General features: G+C 35.4%; 1 protein-coding gene and 1 pseudogene across 1 annotated transcript; both read right to left on the reverse strand.

The window, feature by feature from the left end:
* Window positions 1-308: 308 nt before the first annotated feature.
* On the reverse strand, window positions 309-1,184 carry LOC118842219 (annotated as a pseudogene).
* A 10,655-nt stretch (window positions 1,185-11,839) lies between these two features.
* LOC118842220 (zinc finger protein 184-like) lies at window positions 11,840-16,224 on the reverse strand. The gene is made up of 5 exons (XM_036749820.1): window positions 16,080-16,224; window positions 15,654-15,749; window positions 12,981-13,543; window positions 12,402-12,725; window positions 11,840-11,845 (listed from the first exon to the last, which is right to left on the reverse strand). The coding sequence occupies exons 1-5, from the start codon at window positions 16,222-16,224 to the stop codon at window positions 11,840-11,842; spliced, it is 1,134 nt and encodes a 377-aa protein (XP_036605715.1).
* Window positions 16,225-16,524: the final 300 nt, after the last annotated feature.

Genomic DNA, 16,524 nt, shown 5'->3' on the forward strand with positions numbered 1-16,524 from the left:
AACAAGTACAATTTGATGTAGCTGGTTTTTGTTTTTTTTTTTTTACCTCGTACTTACCCATTTAAGTCAAGGGTTCCTATCTGGGGTCCAAAATTTCATATTGACGCTGAACTTGGATGGGGAAATTTTTTTCTTTTTTTTCATTTTTTTAAAAATTTTGTATGCAACTTTATATAATCTGAAATGTGTACAGAGTGCAGTTATTAACTATAAATTAGCACAAGATTGTTTGCCAGGAATCTGAAAATGTCAGCCTGATTCTATATCATAATTCAAGATGTTTTTTCTTTAGGGAGTGCTATTACCTTTCAGAAGGGATATTCAGTGGGGCCAAGTGGTCCTACAATCCAATCAGAATGAATACTACCTTCTAAGAAACAAAACAATTCTTCTATACTTCCCTGGACTTGGGTCAGCTTAAACTGGCTCTGGATCAGATGATGCTTGTCTAGATCTTCAAACTCATTACTTAGGAAAAAGGTGGTATGAAGCTCCTGCATATCATAACAAGCCCGTTGGAGCTTGTCTTGAAGGCTGCTTGGAAGACCTCGGACTAAGCATGAGGTCCATGAAGGCCAACTGTAATTTCAGGGCAATGCTATGGGACATGCCCAGAGCTCAGATTCCCAGGAGCTGTGTATCACCATCCACATTTTCAGACTGGCTCCTACTCCACTTGATCCACAGCTCAAATAGCAATTCTGCCCATCCTCAGAACCTTGCTTACTTTGATAAGTCAATTCAATTGCTTCATAGAGATGGTGCAAGAGTTTTTTGATGTTGTTCTTGGCACCTCTGATAATTTCCAATGCATGCTTATATTCCTGGGGCTGGAGGTTGCTTGGCAGAGAACTTAGTGATGTGAAGTAGCCTTCGTCTTTTGAAGACACATCTCTAAAATAACCTCTCTCTTCCTCTGAAGGTTCTTGCATAGTAGCCTCATTTGGCAAGATTGGGAGGTATTTGTCCATAGTCACTTTTAATTCTTCTAGTGTTTGTTTCTCCTCTTGGATTTCAGACAAGATTTTCTCTTCATCAGACACAGATCTTGTGCTAACACTACTGATGCTTATGGCATCGTCCTTGCTTGAGTAACCACTATTGGCATTCATTAATGAATCAATTTCTTTTGATGGTTGAGCTTTGTCAGGTATGATCTCTTTAGATGAAGGTGGTATCTCCATATCTAATCTTTATTATAGCCTTTGGGAGTGGGGTGGGGGGAGGGGAGAAAAAGAACAAAGTAAAAAAGTGCACAGCAGAGAACAAAAGAAAACTCACAAGGAAGCAAAGGTGGACAATTTTCAACACATGTATTATTTATTATAAAGCATTTCATTAAATGAAAATCTATTGTTATATATTTTGAATCCTCTCTTACATTCTGCTATGCACAAGACATGTTTTTTTTCTTTCTTACTTTGTAATTAAGTTTCAATATTTAAGTTTATGATATGTTTTCTTCCTTTTCTCTATTCTGTATTTGTGTTCTGGACCTCGAGTCTAAAATTAAAAAAAAAAAGAAATAATTTACCCCATTCTACCTCTTCCTTTCCCCTTCTCCCAGTGCATTTCTCTTTCTCACCGTTTAATTTTATTTTTTTCAACTCACACCCATGTTCTCTGTCTATATATACTCCTTCTAATTGTCCTAAGAATATATACAGGTCTTAGGAGTTACAAGTATCATCTTCCCATGTAGGAATGTGAACAGTTTAACCTCATTGAATCCTATGTTGTCCTGACTGTGGCTCCATGATATTTGAACTGTTTCTTTCTGACTACTTGCAATATTTTCTCCTTGACCTGGGAGCTCTGGAACTTGGCTATAATATTTCTGGAAGTTTCATTTGGGGACTTCTTTCAGGAGATCAACAGATTCTTTAAATTAATATTTTACCTTCTGGTTCTAGAATATTGAGGCATTTTTCCTTGATAATTTCTTGAAAGATGATGCCTAGGGTCTTTTTTTGATCATGGCTTTCAGGTAGCCCAATAATTCTTCAAGTACCTCTCCTAGATCTATTTTCCAGGTCAGTTTTTTCAATGAGATGTTTCACACACACCCCCCATTTTTCATTCTTTTTATTTTATTTTATCATTTCTTGATGTCTCATGGTGTTATTAGCTTCCACTTATCCAATTCTGATTTCTAAGGAATTATTTCCTTCAGTGAGCTTTTGTACTTCTTTTTCCATAGGGCCAATTCTACTTTGTAAGGAAGTCTTCTTTTCAGTAAATTTTTGTGTCCCTTTTACAATTTGGCCTATTCCCTTTTTTAAGGTGTTATTTTCTTCAATTCTTTTGTGCCTCCTTTACCAAGCTGTTCACTCGTTTTTTATAATTTTCTTGCATCATTCCCATGTCTTTTCCCAATTTTTCTTCTACCTCTCTTATTTGATTTTTTAAAAAATCTTTTTTGAGCTCTTCTAGAAATTCTTTTTGGGCCTGAGATCATTTCATTTTTTTTGAGTCTTCAGATGTAGCATTTTTTGGTTTTTGTTTTAAATTTATTTATTTGTTTTTAGTTTTCAACATTCACTTCTATAAGATTTTGAGTTCTAAATTTTATCCCCCTTCCTGTGCTCTCCCTTCCCTAAGACGGCATGCAATCTGATATAGGCTGTACATATACAATCATATTAAACATATTTCCACATTAGTCATGTTATAAAGAAGAATTAGAATCAAAGGGAAAAACCATGAGAGAGAGAGAGAGAGAGAGAGAGAGAGAGAGAAATAGTATGCTTTGATCTGCATTCAGACTCCACAGTTCTTTCTCTGGATGTGGATAGCATTTTCCATCATGAGTCTTTTGGAATTTTCTTGTATTGCTGAGAAAAGTTAATTCTATCAAAGTTGGTCATCGCACAATATTGCTGTTATTGTATACAATGTTCTCCTGGTTCTGTTCACTTCACCCAGCATGAGTTCATGTAAGTTTTTACAGGTTTTTCTGAAGTCCACCTGCTCATCATTTCTTATGGAACAATATTATTCCATTACATTCATATACCACAACTTGTTCAGCCATTCCCCAACTGATGGGCATCCCCTCAATTTCCAATTCTTTGCCACCACCAAAAGAGCTGCTATAAATATTTATGTCCATGTGGGTCATTTTCTCATTTTTATGATCTTTTTGGGATAAAGACCTAGAAGGGGTATTGCTGGATCAAAGGGTAAGCACAGTTTTATAGCCCTTTGGGTATAGTTCCAAATTTCTCTCCTGAATGATTAGATCAGTTTACAACTCCACCCACAATGCATTACTGTTCTAATTTTCCTACATCTTCTCCAACATTTATCATTTTCCTGTTTTGTCATGTTAGCTAATCTGATAGGTGTGATGTGGTATCTCAGAGTTGTTTTAGTTTGCATTTCTCTAATCAATAGTGATTTAGAGCATTTTATTATAGTCATTATAGTCATAGAGCATATGACTATAGCTAGCTTTAATTTCTTCATCTGAAAACTTCCTGTTCATTGGATGTAGAATTTTGACTTTGTTGTTCTCTTCTGAGTTTGTGTTTTGAACTTCCCTGTCACCATAGTCACTTTTTGTTTTTTAAATTTTTTTCTCATTTCTCCAGTTTATTTCTTGATTTTTAACTTTATGTTAAAGTTGGGCTGTGCTTATAATATGGAATGGGTACTGTCCTGAGCTTTAAGTTTTCTGTGCAGCTGTTTTCAGAGCTAGTTCTAGGGATCTGTAAGTTTTTAGTTCTTCCAAAGTGGTATGATCTAAGAAAAAGTGTGTTTGTTAATCCCCTGGCCTGTGCTCTGGTCTGTAAGTGATTATAAGCACTCTTCTGCCCTTGAATTGTGACTAGGGTCCCCTCTTCCCCTGCAGCTACAAACTCTGGTGTGCTAGTGTTCCTCCTTGCCCTGGAACTGAGACCCAGATCCATGTCTGGGCAATACAACAGTCTTGCACCCAGTGCTAGCAAAGGGATCCCTGTAATCTCCTTCTGACCAGTTGTTTATCTCCCTTACCATCTGTGAGCTGAGATGTCTGGAAACCTCCCCTGCTGCCATTGATTCAGTAGCCCCCAAGGCCTTACTTGCTGGTTTGCTGGGGTGGCCTAAACCACCCCACTGTGGTCCACTCTCATCCCAGTGCAACAGACCTTTCTTGCCAACCTTCTAAGTTGCCTTGGGCTGGAAAATTGTTTCACTCTGTCCTTTTGTGGGTTCTGCTGTACCAGAACTTGTTTTGAAGCATTAAAATTGTTTGGAGGGGAATTTGGGAGAGTTTAGGTGAGTCCCTCTCTTTTCTATGCCATCTTGGCTTTTTCCCTGATCCATTCTTTAGAATTAAATTATTTAGTTTCCAATTAATTTTAAATCTTGGCTTCCAAGGTCCTTTATTAAATGTAACATTTTCAAATTTTGTTCAGTAAAAGATATTTCTACTTTTTTGCATTTCTGTGAGGGTTTTATACCCTAATGCTTGGTCAATTTTGCAAAGGTGCCATTAACAGCTAAGAAATAGGTATACTTCTTTCTGCTCCCATTCAATATTCTACAAAGGTCTATCATATCTAACTTTACTAAAATTCTATTCAGGTCTTTCATGTCTTGTTTTTTGTTAGATTATTCTAGGTCTGAGAGGGGGTAAATTGAGGACCTTCAATATTTGTTTTACTATTTCTCCCTCATTTAACTTTTTCTTTAGGAATTTAGATGCTATGTCACTTGGTGTATATGTTTAGTATTAATGTTAATTCATTGCCTATGGTACCAAAATATAGCTCCCATTTATCTCTTTTAATTAGGTCTGTTTTGGCTATTGCTTTGTCTGACATCATACTTGCTACCCCTGCCTTTATTTACTTCAGCTAAAGCACAATAAACTCTGCCCCATGACTATTCTTAGCTCTATGTGTATCTTTCTGTTTCAGGTATGTTTCTTGTAAACAATATGTTGTTGGATTCTAGTTTCTAATCCATTCTGCTATTGTCTGCTATTTTATGGGTGAGAGCATTCTATTTATTTTCATAGTTTGGATGGCTGATTATGTATTTCCCTTTACCCTATTGTCTTATATTTTTCTTTCTCTTTTTTCCCACTCCCTTCTTAAAAGTTATTTTAGTTCCAACTAATCCTTTCCTTAATCTATACTCCTTTATATTTCCCTATTGGGTAAAATGTGCCCTATGGTGTGTATGTTTATTCTTCCCTACTTTGACTGGTTGAGATAAGAATTCAAGTCTTGCTCAATTTCCCTCCCTCCCCCTTATGTCCCACTTATGAGATATATTCTCACTCTTCCTCTCCCGGTGTATTATTCTCCCCAAAAGGAAACTGCAGGCTTTCCTTCAGTCTAAGACTCCTGCCCTAGATAACCCATTATAGCCTTTGAACCTGGGCTGAAGGCTAGAACCAAGTTTCAATTTTGCTTCTGGGATCAGCCATAGATCTACTATTTGCTTCCAAACTTGTTCCTTGCTCAGTACACAGATAGGAAATTCCAGCTCCCACTTTTCTTCACTGCTCCTACAAACAAATTCTTCCCCACCATCCCTTTTAGTCAGACCCAGAACAGGGTAGACAGAGCTGCCAAATGGCACCCATTTCCTACACCCTGTAGAAGTTCAGGGATCTCCTGGAATCTCTTCCTGTCCTGTCCTGCTTTCCTGCCCTGGAACCCAGTCTTGGTTTTCTTTAGTCCCTTAGCACTCCACTCTCAAGGACAGATTCCTGTTCTAGACCTGTCTCCCTGGGCTAGACAAATAACTCACTGTGATATTTTCTTGGATTTCCTATTCAGAATTCAGTCTGGTGCATTTTCTAAATCTCTGTGGAGGAGGTTTGGCAGGGGAGCAAGACTACTTCTTCCTGTTACTCTGCCATTTTGATTGTGCCTTAGTGCTTTTCTCTGTTTCTAATGACATTTATTTTTTTCTCTTATTGGTAAGTTTTTTTATACTGATTATTGTGCTTGTATTAAACCATCCTTGCATTGCATTACATTGCATTGCATGAATCCTATGTAGTCATGATGTATAATTTTTTTACATACTGCTATATTTTATTTGGTAGCATTTTATTAAGTACTTTCAAATCAATATTCATTAACAATGCTGGTGTATAGTTTTCTTTCAAAGCTTCATTTTTGTTCACTTGGGAGATCAGCAACATAATTCTCTCACAGGAGTTGTAAAGCCTACAATCTTTCTCAATTAAAAAAAAGCTTTATTGATGCATTTGTTGTTACATTACAGTCATTTCTTGATATACCCCTCCCCATCATTTATTCTTTCCTTGTAACATAGAAAAACCGAATGACAAAATAGCTATGTCTGATAGTAGTTGATCAGTGATTTACACTTCTTGTGCAAAAAAGGCAAGAATATTTTCATTGTCTATCCTATGGGACAAAGGTTGGCCATTGCAATCAGTCAGATTTCAGCTGCCTTTTACTATTGCTTTATTTTCAATTTAACATTTATTAAGTCCCTACTATATGCTAGGCATTGTAGATAAAAAAACAAAATGAAAGAGTCCTTGTCCTAAGGAGTGTATATTATACTGAAATTACATTCTATTGACAAGGGGTCATTTTGTAGCAGTAGGAAAAAATAAAATTCATTTTGGGGGAAAAAGGTATAAGAATTTCAAGGGAAACAATGAAAAAGGAATGGAGGGGACATTATATTATTAGTTCTCAAACCATATTAAAAAGCAGCAATTCTGAACAATTTTTGATGCTGGTTAAAAAACAGAAAAGTAAATCCATGAAAGAGAACAGATAAGCAGAACCCAGAGGCATCCAAACACAGTAACCCAGTATTTGATAAACCCCAGGACACAAACTACTGGGAGAAAGATTACCTATTTAATAAGAAATGTGGGGAAGACTGGATTGTAGTTAGGAAGATATTAGTTTTAGACCAAAACCTTACATCAAAGACATTAAACTTCAAACGGATATATGACCTACATATAAATGGTCATATCACAAAAAAATTAGGGATGTACGTTTCGCAGTATGTCTAGAGCAGAAATCCTTAATCTAAAGACAGAGGTGATTATTAAAAAACCCAATTTCAGTTACATAACATTTTAAAAGTTTTTTCATGGACAAAATCAATACAACTAGAATAAAAAGAGAAACTACAGATTGAGAAAAATATTTGCATCAGATATTTCTGATAAAAGTCTGATATTTATTGCATAATTATGTGCATAATATACATGTACATGTAAAATTGACACACACATATGACATTTCCCAAAAAATAACTGATTAAAGGATGTTTATGAAAAACAAGTTTTCAAAAGGAGAAATAAAAACTATCAACTGCCACATGAGGTATTTTAAAAGACAAATAAGTGATAAGAAATGTGCAAAGTAGAACTCTGAGATTTTGAAGGAGTCTATGTAGCATAGGAGTTGCTTATTCTTTAAAAGTTTGGTAGAATTCACTTAACTATACCTGAGCCTGGAATATTTTTACATGGATGATGTTTAATAGTCTTGTCTCTTCTTCTAAGATCAGTCTATTTAGATTATCCACTTTTTGCTTTTTATTTTAATTTTAGTATTTTATATTTTTGTAGATAGCGATTTCTTTTAATTTTCCAAATTTATTAGTATACAGTTATGTAGAATAATCTCTAATAATCCAATTTGTCATGATTTCTTTTGCTTTTTGTGATATTTCCTTTCTATAATCTCAGAGAGATCTCAGATGGTTTTACTATCTTCTTTTTTATATGAAATGTAAAAATGATGTTTATTGATAAGTGTAAAAGCAAGGTAACAATATAAAATTCAACTTTAAGAATGAACATCTATCTCTGAGTTCCCTGACATTTCCGAATTCTCTGAATTTAAAAAAAAATCTCACATAATACGCACAACTATAAAATGACTTAAATTAAGGCATAGTTCATTTGGTCCAAGCAGGTTCCAGCTCATGTAACTAACTTCCAAAGGAACCCACTTGTGTCATGTTATTTACAAGGCTAAATGTTTGAAAAGGAACAGAAACACAAGTAGGAAGGAAATGTTTATTTGTTGTCTTCCTACGTTGATGTCAGTTCATTTCAACCTGAGACATACAGAAGCAGGTTTAAGGATTTCCTTCCTTTAGTGACAACATCTATCACTATTCCCCAGAGTACTAAGAGCTGACTAAAGTTGTTGATGCCCAATACTGTTTTTAGTTTTATAAAAAGTCTCTGGTATTCCAGAAAACAAACACCAAACTATTCTCTCAAGGGTAGGACAATGGGGGAAAATCATATGTACGAAAGGAAGACTTGATATTATCGACAGGATGGTAATACTTAACTACCATATTATAGTATTATAAAGTCCTAGAAAGCTGAATGAAAATCACTAGGTATGTGTTCCTGCCATTCGTTGTTCTCTTTTGAGTTTTACAATTATACTTATTAATAGTTTATAAATTTTGTTGGTCTGTTCAGAAACTCAATTTTTGGATTTATTATTTCAATTATTTTCTTATTTCCAATTATATTCTCTTCCCTGATCTTAGTAACATTTTCTTTCCATTTGCTTTTTCCTTTTCAAGTTTTTTAGGTTTGCTCAAGTCATTATTTTTTTCTATTTCTTCCTCATTCTGGCAACATTCAGGGTTATTAATGTGCCTTTGAGTACTACTTAGGCTGCATCTCATAAATTGTGACATAAAGGAGCCATTTTGTCAATGCCTTTGATGTGGTCTGCTTTTTTTTTTACTTTCCTTTTTCACTTATTACTTATATCATTTTAAATACCTATAGAGGTCTATATTTCTTATATATAGCATTATTAATTTTATTGCATTATGATCTGCAAATGCAATGTTTAGAATCCCTCCTTTTCTATATGTATTATGTCTCCTTTATGGCCTTGCATGCAATCAATTTTTACATAGGTTCCAAAGTCTGAAAAAATAAATATATTCTTTTCTTATCCCAGAGTTAACTTCATATAGCTATTTATTTTCATTTGTTTAATATTCTGTTTAGTTGTGATTCCTTTCTTAACTTTTAGGTGGATTTATCATGTAATGATAATGAGATATTTAAAACTCATAATTTTTCTAAGTTTATTTCTTGCAAGACTATGAAATTTTCACTTATGATGTTGTAGAATTAAGTATATGTATGTATACATACATATATATGAACATGTATGTATATACATATGTGTAAATGTGTATATATAAGCTTAACATATTTTCATTCCGTATAGAAACTTTTAGTATAACATCACGGTGGCATCCATGAAGCAGGGATGTTTTCTCTGCCCCGAACTCCAGAATTTGGAAAGTGAGAGAATATGCACTGATTTTTCTACCAAGGTCTTCCCAGAAAAAGTTCAGCAGATTTTTGTTGAGGTTCATCAATGCCTTAAAACATGAGAGTGAGCTCTATTTGTACCTGCCAATACCGAATTCTTGCTTTGCCACAGATCAATCTGCTCTGAATAATTAATCTGAACCTTCACCTTTGGCATTCCTGGCCTCTCCTTGGGCATGATCAGGTGCTGACTGGCCTCCTATGAAGCTTTGGCATCTGGCTTTTTTATTGACTTAATGTGGAAATTGGCAGAATAGTAATTCTCTGAAAAATGACAGGATATTCCTTTCTAAGGGTCACACAGATTTATTAATGCTTCTGAAATGGGGCATTTTGCTCAACCTAAAAGTGTAAAATGAGCCAAAGCAATCTAATCCTTTCAGCTCTTGACATTTCAGTGCTGCTTTACTCTTCCCTTAGATCTCACTTATTTTCTTTAAAGAGAAACTTCATTGTGTGTGTCTAATTTGGTTTCCAATGCTTAGGAATGCGAACAGCTTATTCCAGACTCAGAGCCCAGAAAGGCATGAGCCAGTGGCATGTTTCTTTTCTCCTTTATCTCAGATTATGACTGACTTCATGCCTTGGTAACCTAGCACTGCTGCCTGGAAATGGAGTGGGACATCCAACTTAAAGCAGTATGTTGGAGCTTTGTGGAATCTCTGGAACCACCAAGGAAGGTTTATGTTCACTGCCAAGATATGGTGAGTGAAGGCAACATAATATGGTCAGGCCACCGTTTACATGCACACCCTAAAGACTCTTATATGTGTGTGTGTGTGTACATACATACATATATACACATATACATATACACATATATATAAAAAATCAATTTAGGCAGCTGATATATGGACAAGAAGATATCTTCAAGGATGTGTTGGAATATGTGGTATTTGAGAGAAACTTATCAAATGAATGCATGGCAAAATCATCCTTGCCTGGGTACATGACCCCACTCTCACAAACCCTCCCCAATGAAACCCATCCCCCAAATGGTGATGATTCCCTGCTCCTATTATAGGAAGAATATGAAAAGATGAATATGGAAGTTCCAAAGTTTCAGTCAACTTGGTGGCACAAATAACTCTTGAGACTGGGGTGGGAAGGTTAAGGGGCCCAAGCTAGCCTTCACTCTCTTCCCAGCCCTAACCATGCCATCTTCTTCTTCCCCCGTCCCCCCATCCCCTTTTCAGCTTCCATTTGTGTTGTCTTCCCCTACTAGAAGAAAAGCTTCTAGTGGGCAGGAGACTGTCTTTCTTTCAGCTTGTATTTGTATCCTCAGCACTTAGAACAGTGCCAGGCATATAATGGGTGCTTAATAATCCTTCCTGGATTTTGGTGAGTTTCAGAGACCACCTGAAACCATTTCTTCCTTATTGTTAGCAATATCCTCAATACAATGCTCTGAGGGGTTCTGATTTTTTATAAGTGCCTGGTTTAAGTATTTGTCTTTATTTTTCTGGGATGCTTGTTTATGTTTTAAAGACTCATGAAGTAAATAGGTCTCTGCAAAACTTTTCATTCTCTTTGCTTGTCAAATATCCATTTGATTCCATAAGACTTTATACTGAATCTTGTTGGTATATAAATGGCCCATGCTTCTTAATTCCATAAAAGTTGTACTCCAATTTTGGCAATGCTTCCTTATTCTTGAAAAATCTTTTATGATATTAATTGTTATTTCTTGCTATTTTTTTTTACTTCTAATAGTAGTATTTTTTCTTCATTATTACAATGTTGGATATTAACTATGTGTCAAAGCATGTTAGATACATACAGATGGGATCTTCTCTGTCTACATCCTTTGAATTCTTTATATTTGAATCTGACCAGGTATTTCAACCATTTTGGGGAAATTTTTTCCAGTGACTTTTAAAAATAATATCTTATTATTTTGTTTTTTCTAATTCTCTGGAATTTAAGTCATTTAGAGAATGCTACATCATGATCTATTCTTAAGATCTTGTTACTTGAATTTGTGTTTTCTAATACAATAATTTAGAGTTCTTCAAGTTTGGTAATATTTTTTATTTCCTCTCATTTGTTTTCAGCCTCTTTTAATAATGACTTTATTTCCCCATAGAATTTTACATGATCTTGTGATTTTCACAGCACTGCCAATTATGGTTTGATTTCTTTTAATGTGTCATATATTCATCTGAGGAAATGATCTGGAAGATCCGTGGAATTTTTAAAAATTTCCATTGCTTCACCATAGCTGATTCAGTTGTAATGCAATATTTTAAAGTTTAATCAGAATTCTTTTTTTTACTTTGCTTATTTTAAATTTCAGTTTGTTGGGTTTTTTTTATTCCTCTTTTCTTTGGTATTCCTACTTGTTATTTCTTTGTAAAAAGACTAGTTCCCTTTAGTCCATTCTGACTTCTCAGGCAAGTTTCTCCTGATTTCTATTTTTAAACTAAAATAATTATTATGCTTCTAAAGAATATTGAGATTTTTAGTAACTATTATCTAATAATTCATTTAACCATAATTTCTATCACACATGTAACAGCTTTACATCTAAGAAAAGCAAACCAATTCATTTAAAGTCAATAAGGTTAGTGATCAAGTGTTCTAATATCAACATCAGAATAGGACTGAGATGCTACTATTGTTACATTACCAAAAATGTTGAAAAACTTTGTAGTAGGGGATAAAAATCATAAGATTAGGTAATTAAAAACAATATAAAATGTTTAATAAATTTAGATAATTACATTAGCAAATTGGACAGAAGATTAATTATTTTGAAGTTAACAGATGTATATTTTATTAGGACTGGTGTGTGTTATCAGGAAGAATAAAATACAATTGAGGCAGGATGTGAAAGGAATATATTTCTGATCAAACACCTCCCAAAATTTCAACTAGTGACAAACTGTGATATCAAAATCATAAAATATTTGAATAAAGAATGATACGAGCTTTCTTGAATTCATTAAGACCAGTATTACTTTCCTTTGTGAAATCTCTGATGCCTGACTAGAGCTGAACTGTGCCTGAAGACACTCCCACACTGATTACATTTATAGGGCTTCTCTCCAGTATGGATTCTCTGATGTCGAGTAAGGTTTACATGCAGGCTGAAGGCTTTCTCACATTCATTAGATTTATAAGGTTTCTCTCCTGTATGAACTCTCTGATGCTGTATAAGTAGTGCACCTTTGCTGAAACCTTTTCTACAATCAGTACACTTAAAGGGCTTCTCTTCTGTATGAATTCTCTGATGTTGTGTACAGTCTGTACTCTGACGGAAAGCTTTACCACATTCATAACATTTATAGGGTTTCTGTCCAGTATGAATTCTTTTATGTTGAGTGAGATGTCCACACAGTCTGAAGGCTTTTCCACATTCATTACATTTGTAAGGTTTCTTTCCACTATGGATTTTTTGATGTTGCTTAAGCAGAGCACCTTTACTGAAGGCTTTCCCACATTAATTACACCTATAGAGTTTCTCTCCATCATGCTTTCTTTGATGCTGCCTAAGGACTACATCTTTACTGAAAGCTTTGCCACAATTATTACATTTATAAGAATTCTCTCCAGTATGGACTCTTTGATGTTGTAAAAGGAATTCACCCTTATTGAAAGCTTTTCTGATTTCAATATTTCCTATCATATTTTGACTAAGGCATCCATGCAGTCTGAATACCTTCCCACATTCAACACATTCAGAGAGTTTCTTGCCAGTATGGATTTTTTTATGTTGAGTAAAGTTTCCATGCAGTTGAAAAGCTTCCCCATTTTCATTATATTTAAGGGACTTCTCACCAACAGGGACCCTTTGATGCTGCCTACAGAGTGCACCCTTATTAAAAATTTTTGCACATTCATCATCATAGGGTTTCTTTCTTACACATAGTTTCTGGTGTCCAATTAGGTGTGTTTTATATATTGAGATTTTCCCACATATATCACATTTATGCCAACTCTCTCTTGTAAAACCACCCCATGTCATAACAAGGTTTGAGCTCAGATTAAATTCATCACACTCAGGACCTGTCTTTCCATGAAACATTGTCTTTTGGGAAACAGTCATTTGTTGCAGGTGTCTCTGCATCCCAAATTGGTCGTCGAGTTTCCAGACTTCTCCTAGCTTAGGGTACAAGATGCCACCCTTTGTAAATCTTTCCACTGTGGACCCTTTGGAGGATTCCTCTTCAGAAACGCCCTGCTTTGAAAATGGCTCCTTGACTTCATGCCTGTTATCCCATTCTAAAAGAAAAATAATAAAATTGTCCCCTGTGGCCTGTGCTAGGAAGAAAGAAATGACTAAAATGAGAATAATGATGTGATAATAATAAGAACAATGCACAATGATCCTGAATGAGAATGGAAAAGGAAGGCAAAAAGCAAGTGAAAGAATCTGAATGAAGTGGGGTCATCCATCAAAGAGGATTAGAAGGGGCAAAGCAGTGGAATAAGTTAAGTGGTGGGGATGTGGCACAGTGCAAATGTCAGTGTTGTGGGAAGAAGAAGAGGGCTTGATCATTACCATTACTGTAGTAGGATCCTGTTCTTTTCAACTGACCCTGTACAATTCTATCGAAACACTTTGTTTAAAAATCCTCATGTCTACAAGAAGATCCCTGTAGTCAGTCCCAGTTCTCCCAAAGCATCCCTAACCATCATCAGGGCCTTTCTGTACCCATGATGATATTATCTCTATCTAAATACAATTGCTTCTTACACACACTTACAAAGGGCCAGAGAGAAAACCACTGGCTCCCCATTATCAGTATCACTACCCCATTTTGATCCCTGGTATCATGTTTTGTTCTCTGATGTTACTGATTGTAGGCAATCATCTGCCCTCACAATTACAACTTTTTTTATCTGACATTTCATGCCAGACTAACACTATTCTAATTTGATTTCCTGATTCCCATATCTTTGGCTATCTTCAGACCTTTGGGGGTCTAAAATCCTGGCTTTCTGCTCTTAACTCCCCTACCCAGTTTTTTCCTGATCTTGAACTTCCCTCTTACTATTATACCCAGTTACTTCCAATGGCTCCAAGTGAAAATTATTCTTATTGAACACTCTATAGCATCTTCCTATTGCCTACAACATAAGGATCAGTATCCTTAACCTGACGGTCAAAGTTTCATGATCCATTCCCATTCTACTTATTCACCCTTATTTCAAAACAAGCATGCCCCACACTTGTCCAGGTAGGCTTGTAAGTATCCTACACACATACAGCATTAATTTCTCACTCCAGAGCTTCATTTATATTTTTTTGTCCACCTGGAATGTCTACTCACCCCATTCAAATTCTAAAAGCTCTCTGGGTCCAACTCATGTCCATATTTGCCTGTCTCTTCCTTTAAAAAAAGCCTTCTTTTGATGCCTTGATTTCCCTTCTCTTGTACCCTTTATATTTTTATTATAGTTACTTATTTATATTTCTTGTTTGAGCATCTCTGTTTTCTTTTTTATTGGTTATCAAAATATTATCCATTCTGAGCAGTGGTCCTATTCCCTCTCTAATACTCATCTTTTTGCCAATTACTACAAATGCCCTTTTTGTTGTACTTAGCTTTTCTTTACGAGCCTTAGTTCATGCTGAACCTTAATTAACATTCCTGATATTTTTCTTAGAGGTCCATGAAATGCCTTTGCATTAATTCTCAATTATTGGCTTTTGAATCCATCTTTTGAATATGTTAAAAAAATCTAAGTTGGTTGATGAGTTCCCTTGTATCCACTTCAGTTTCTTAAGGTAACTGCTCATTTTCTTCCTCATTAAAATTGTTTCTTTTGTGTCTTCAGATGGAATTAGTCCATCAGGCCACACGTCTTGGAAAGGCATTGAAAATGAATAATGAGGTGGGCCTAGAACTGAGTAGGAAGAAGAAAGCAACTTTCGATTCAACTAGAATAAAAAAATGTTGAGTTATGGGGGGGATACTTTTATCTAATAACTTAGACAAAGCTGACATTCAAGATACATATGGAATTGAAACAAATACATATGAATAAAAGTCCTATTCCCCAATAAATCAATAAACGAAGGAGATGAAAAATGCTCCACGTCATTAATGTGTGCAATGCAAATTAAAAAGAATTCTGAGGTTCCCCCTCACATCTCTTAAATAGGCAATAATAAAACATAGAAATATTGCTTGTGAGGCTGTGGAAAAACAGTCACAGTAATATACTGTTGCTGAAGGTGTGAATTGGTTCAAATATATCAATTCAGAATTCTGCAAAAAAATTGATTAAATTGTTCATGATATGTAGAGGTTAAGGCAAGATATTTAAGGGACTTCATGACAAGTGACCTCGATCTTCTCCACAGGCCTGCGGAAATCTTACTTACCTGAGCAAGTACATCTTGGGATTTCTTTCTCTACCTTCCAAGGATCTTTTCCATATTCCAACTTGGAGATCACATCTGGCTTGGATCCTTTATGCCCTGCTCATATGGAAAGACGTATTACTGGGGTATTTGTTCTGAGAATGAAGAAATGTCACAGAAAATCTCTAACCCCTTGTTCTTCCGAATTTCTGGAATATGAGAGAAGTGAAGCATTTGAAAAAATTTAGCACTACAAAGATCTATTTCATACTATAAGAAGTGCAGACTTTTCACCTTTAAATAAAGAGCAGGAATATTCTCTTTCTATGCTCAAACAGATTAGCAGTATATGATCATTGAACACTAAGTCCCTACACAGATAAGTGAGGGGGAAACAAGTTTCCAATGGGAAGACTGACCCTAAATCGCACAGGAAAATCAACTTACCCAATAAGACCAGGTTCCTATAATTTTCCAGCATCACTTCCCTGTACAGGTGTTTCTGGCCACGGTCCAATTGCCCCCACTCTTCCTGGGTGAAGAGCACAGCTACATCCTTAAATGTCAATGATGCCTGAAATGACAAATACATCCTTACTTAGCCTGGGCATGGTCTTGGAAAATTGGCAGGATCAAAGGGAATGGACAGGGTTATATGTACTGACAATGTTCAGAGATCTGAGTGTTTCAAGTCAAGTAAATTAGGTGATTCTCCATTATAAGCATAGGATTTCCCTTGATTATATAGCTAGTACAGAAGTATGAGATATGATAAGTGTCCTGGAGGAACATATATTTTTACTGGTAATAAAACATACAAACAATTCAATTGGCAGATATACAAGATAGGATCCACTAAAATGCTAAGTTGTGTGGCACGGACAGTAAGTGT

Source organism: Trichosurus vulpecula, chromosome 3 (genome assembly GCF_011100635.1).
Source record: "Trichosurus vulpecula isolate mTriVul1 chromosome 3, mTriVul1.pri, whole genome shotgun sequence".
Classification (NCBI taxonomy): Eukaryota; Metazoa; Chordata; class Mammalia; order Diprotodontia; family Phalangeridae; genus Trichosurus; species Trichosurus vulpecula.

Bases quoted from the DNA above. Each gene is read 5' to 3' on its own strand.
- LOC118842220 (XM_036749820.1), bottom strand. From the start codon at position 16,224: ATGTATTTGTCATTTCAGGCATCATTGACATTTAAGGATGTAGCTGTG. The intron at 15,750-16,079 runs GTAAGTTGATTT...CCATATGAGCAG, and splicing joins TAGGAACCTGGTCTTATTGG to GGCATAAAGGATCCAAGCCA. The intron at 12,726-12,980 runs GTATTCAGACTG...GCTCTGCTTAAG, and splicing joins AATGTGTTGAATGTGGGAAG to CAACATCAAAAAATCCATAG.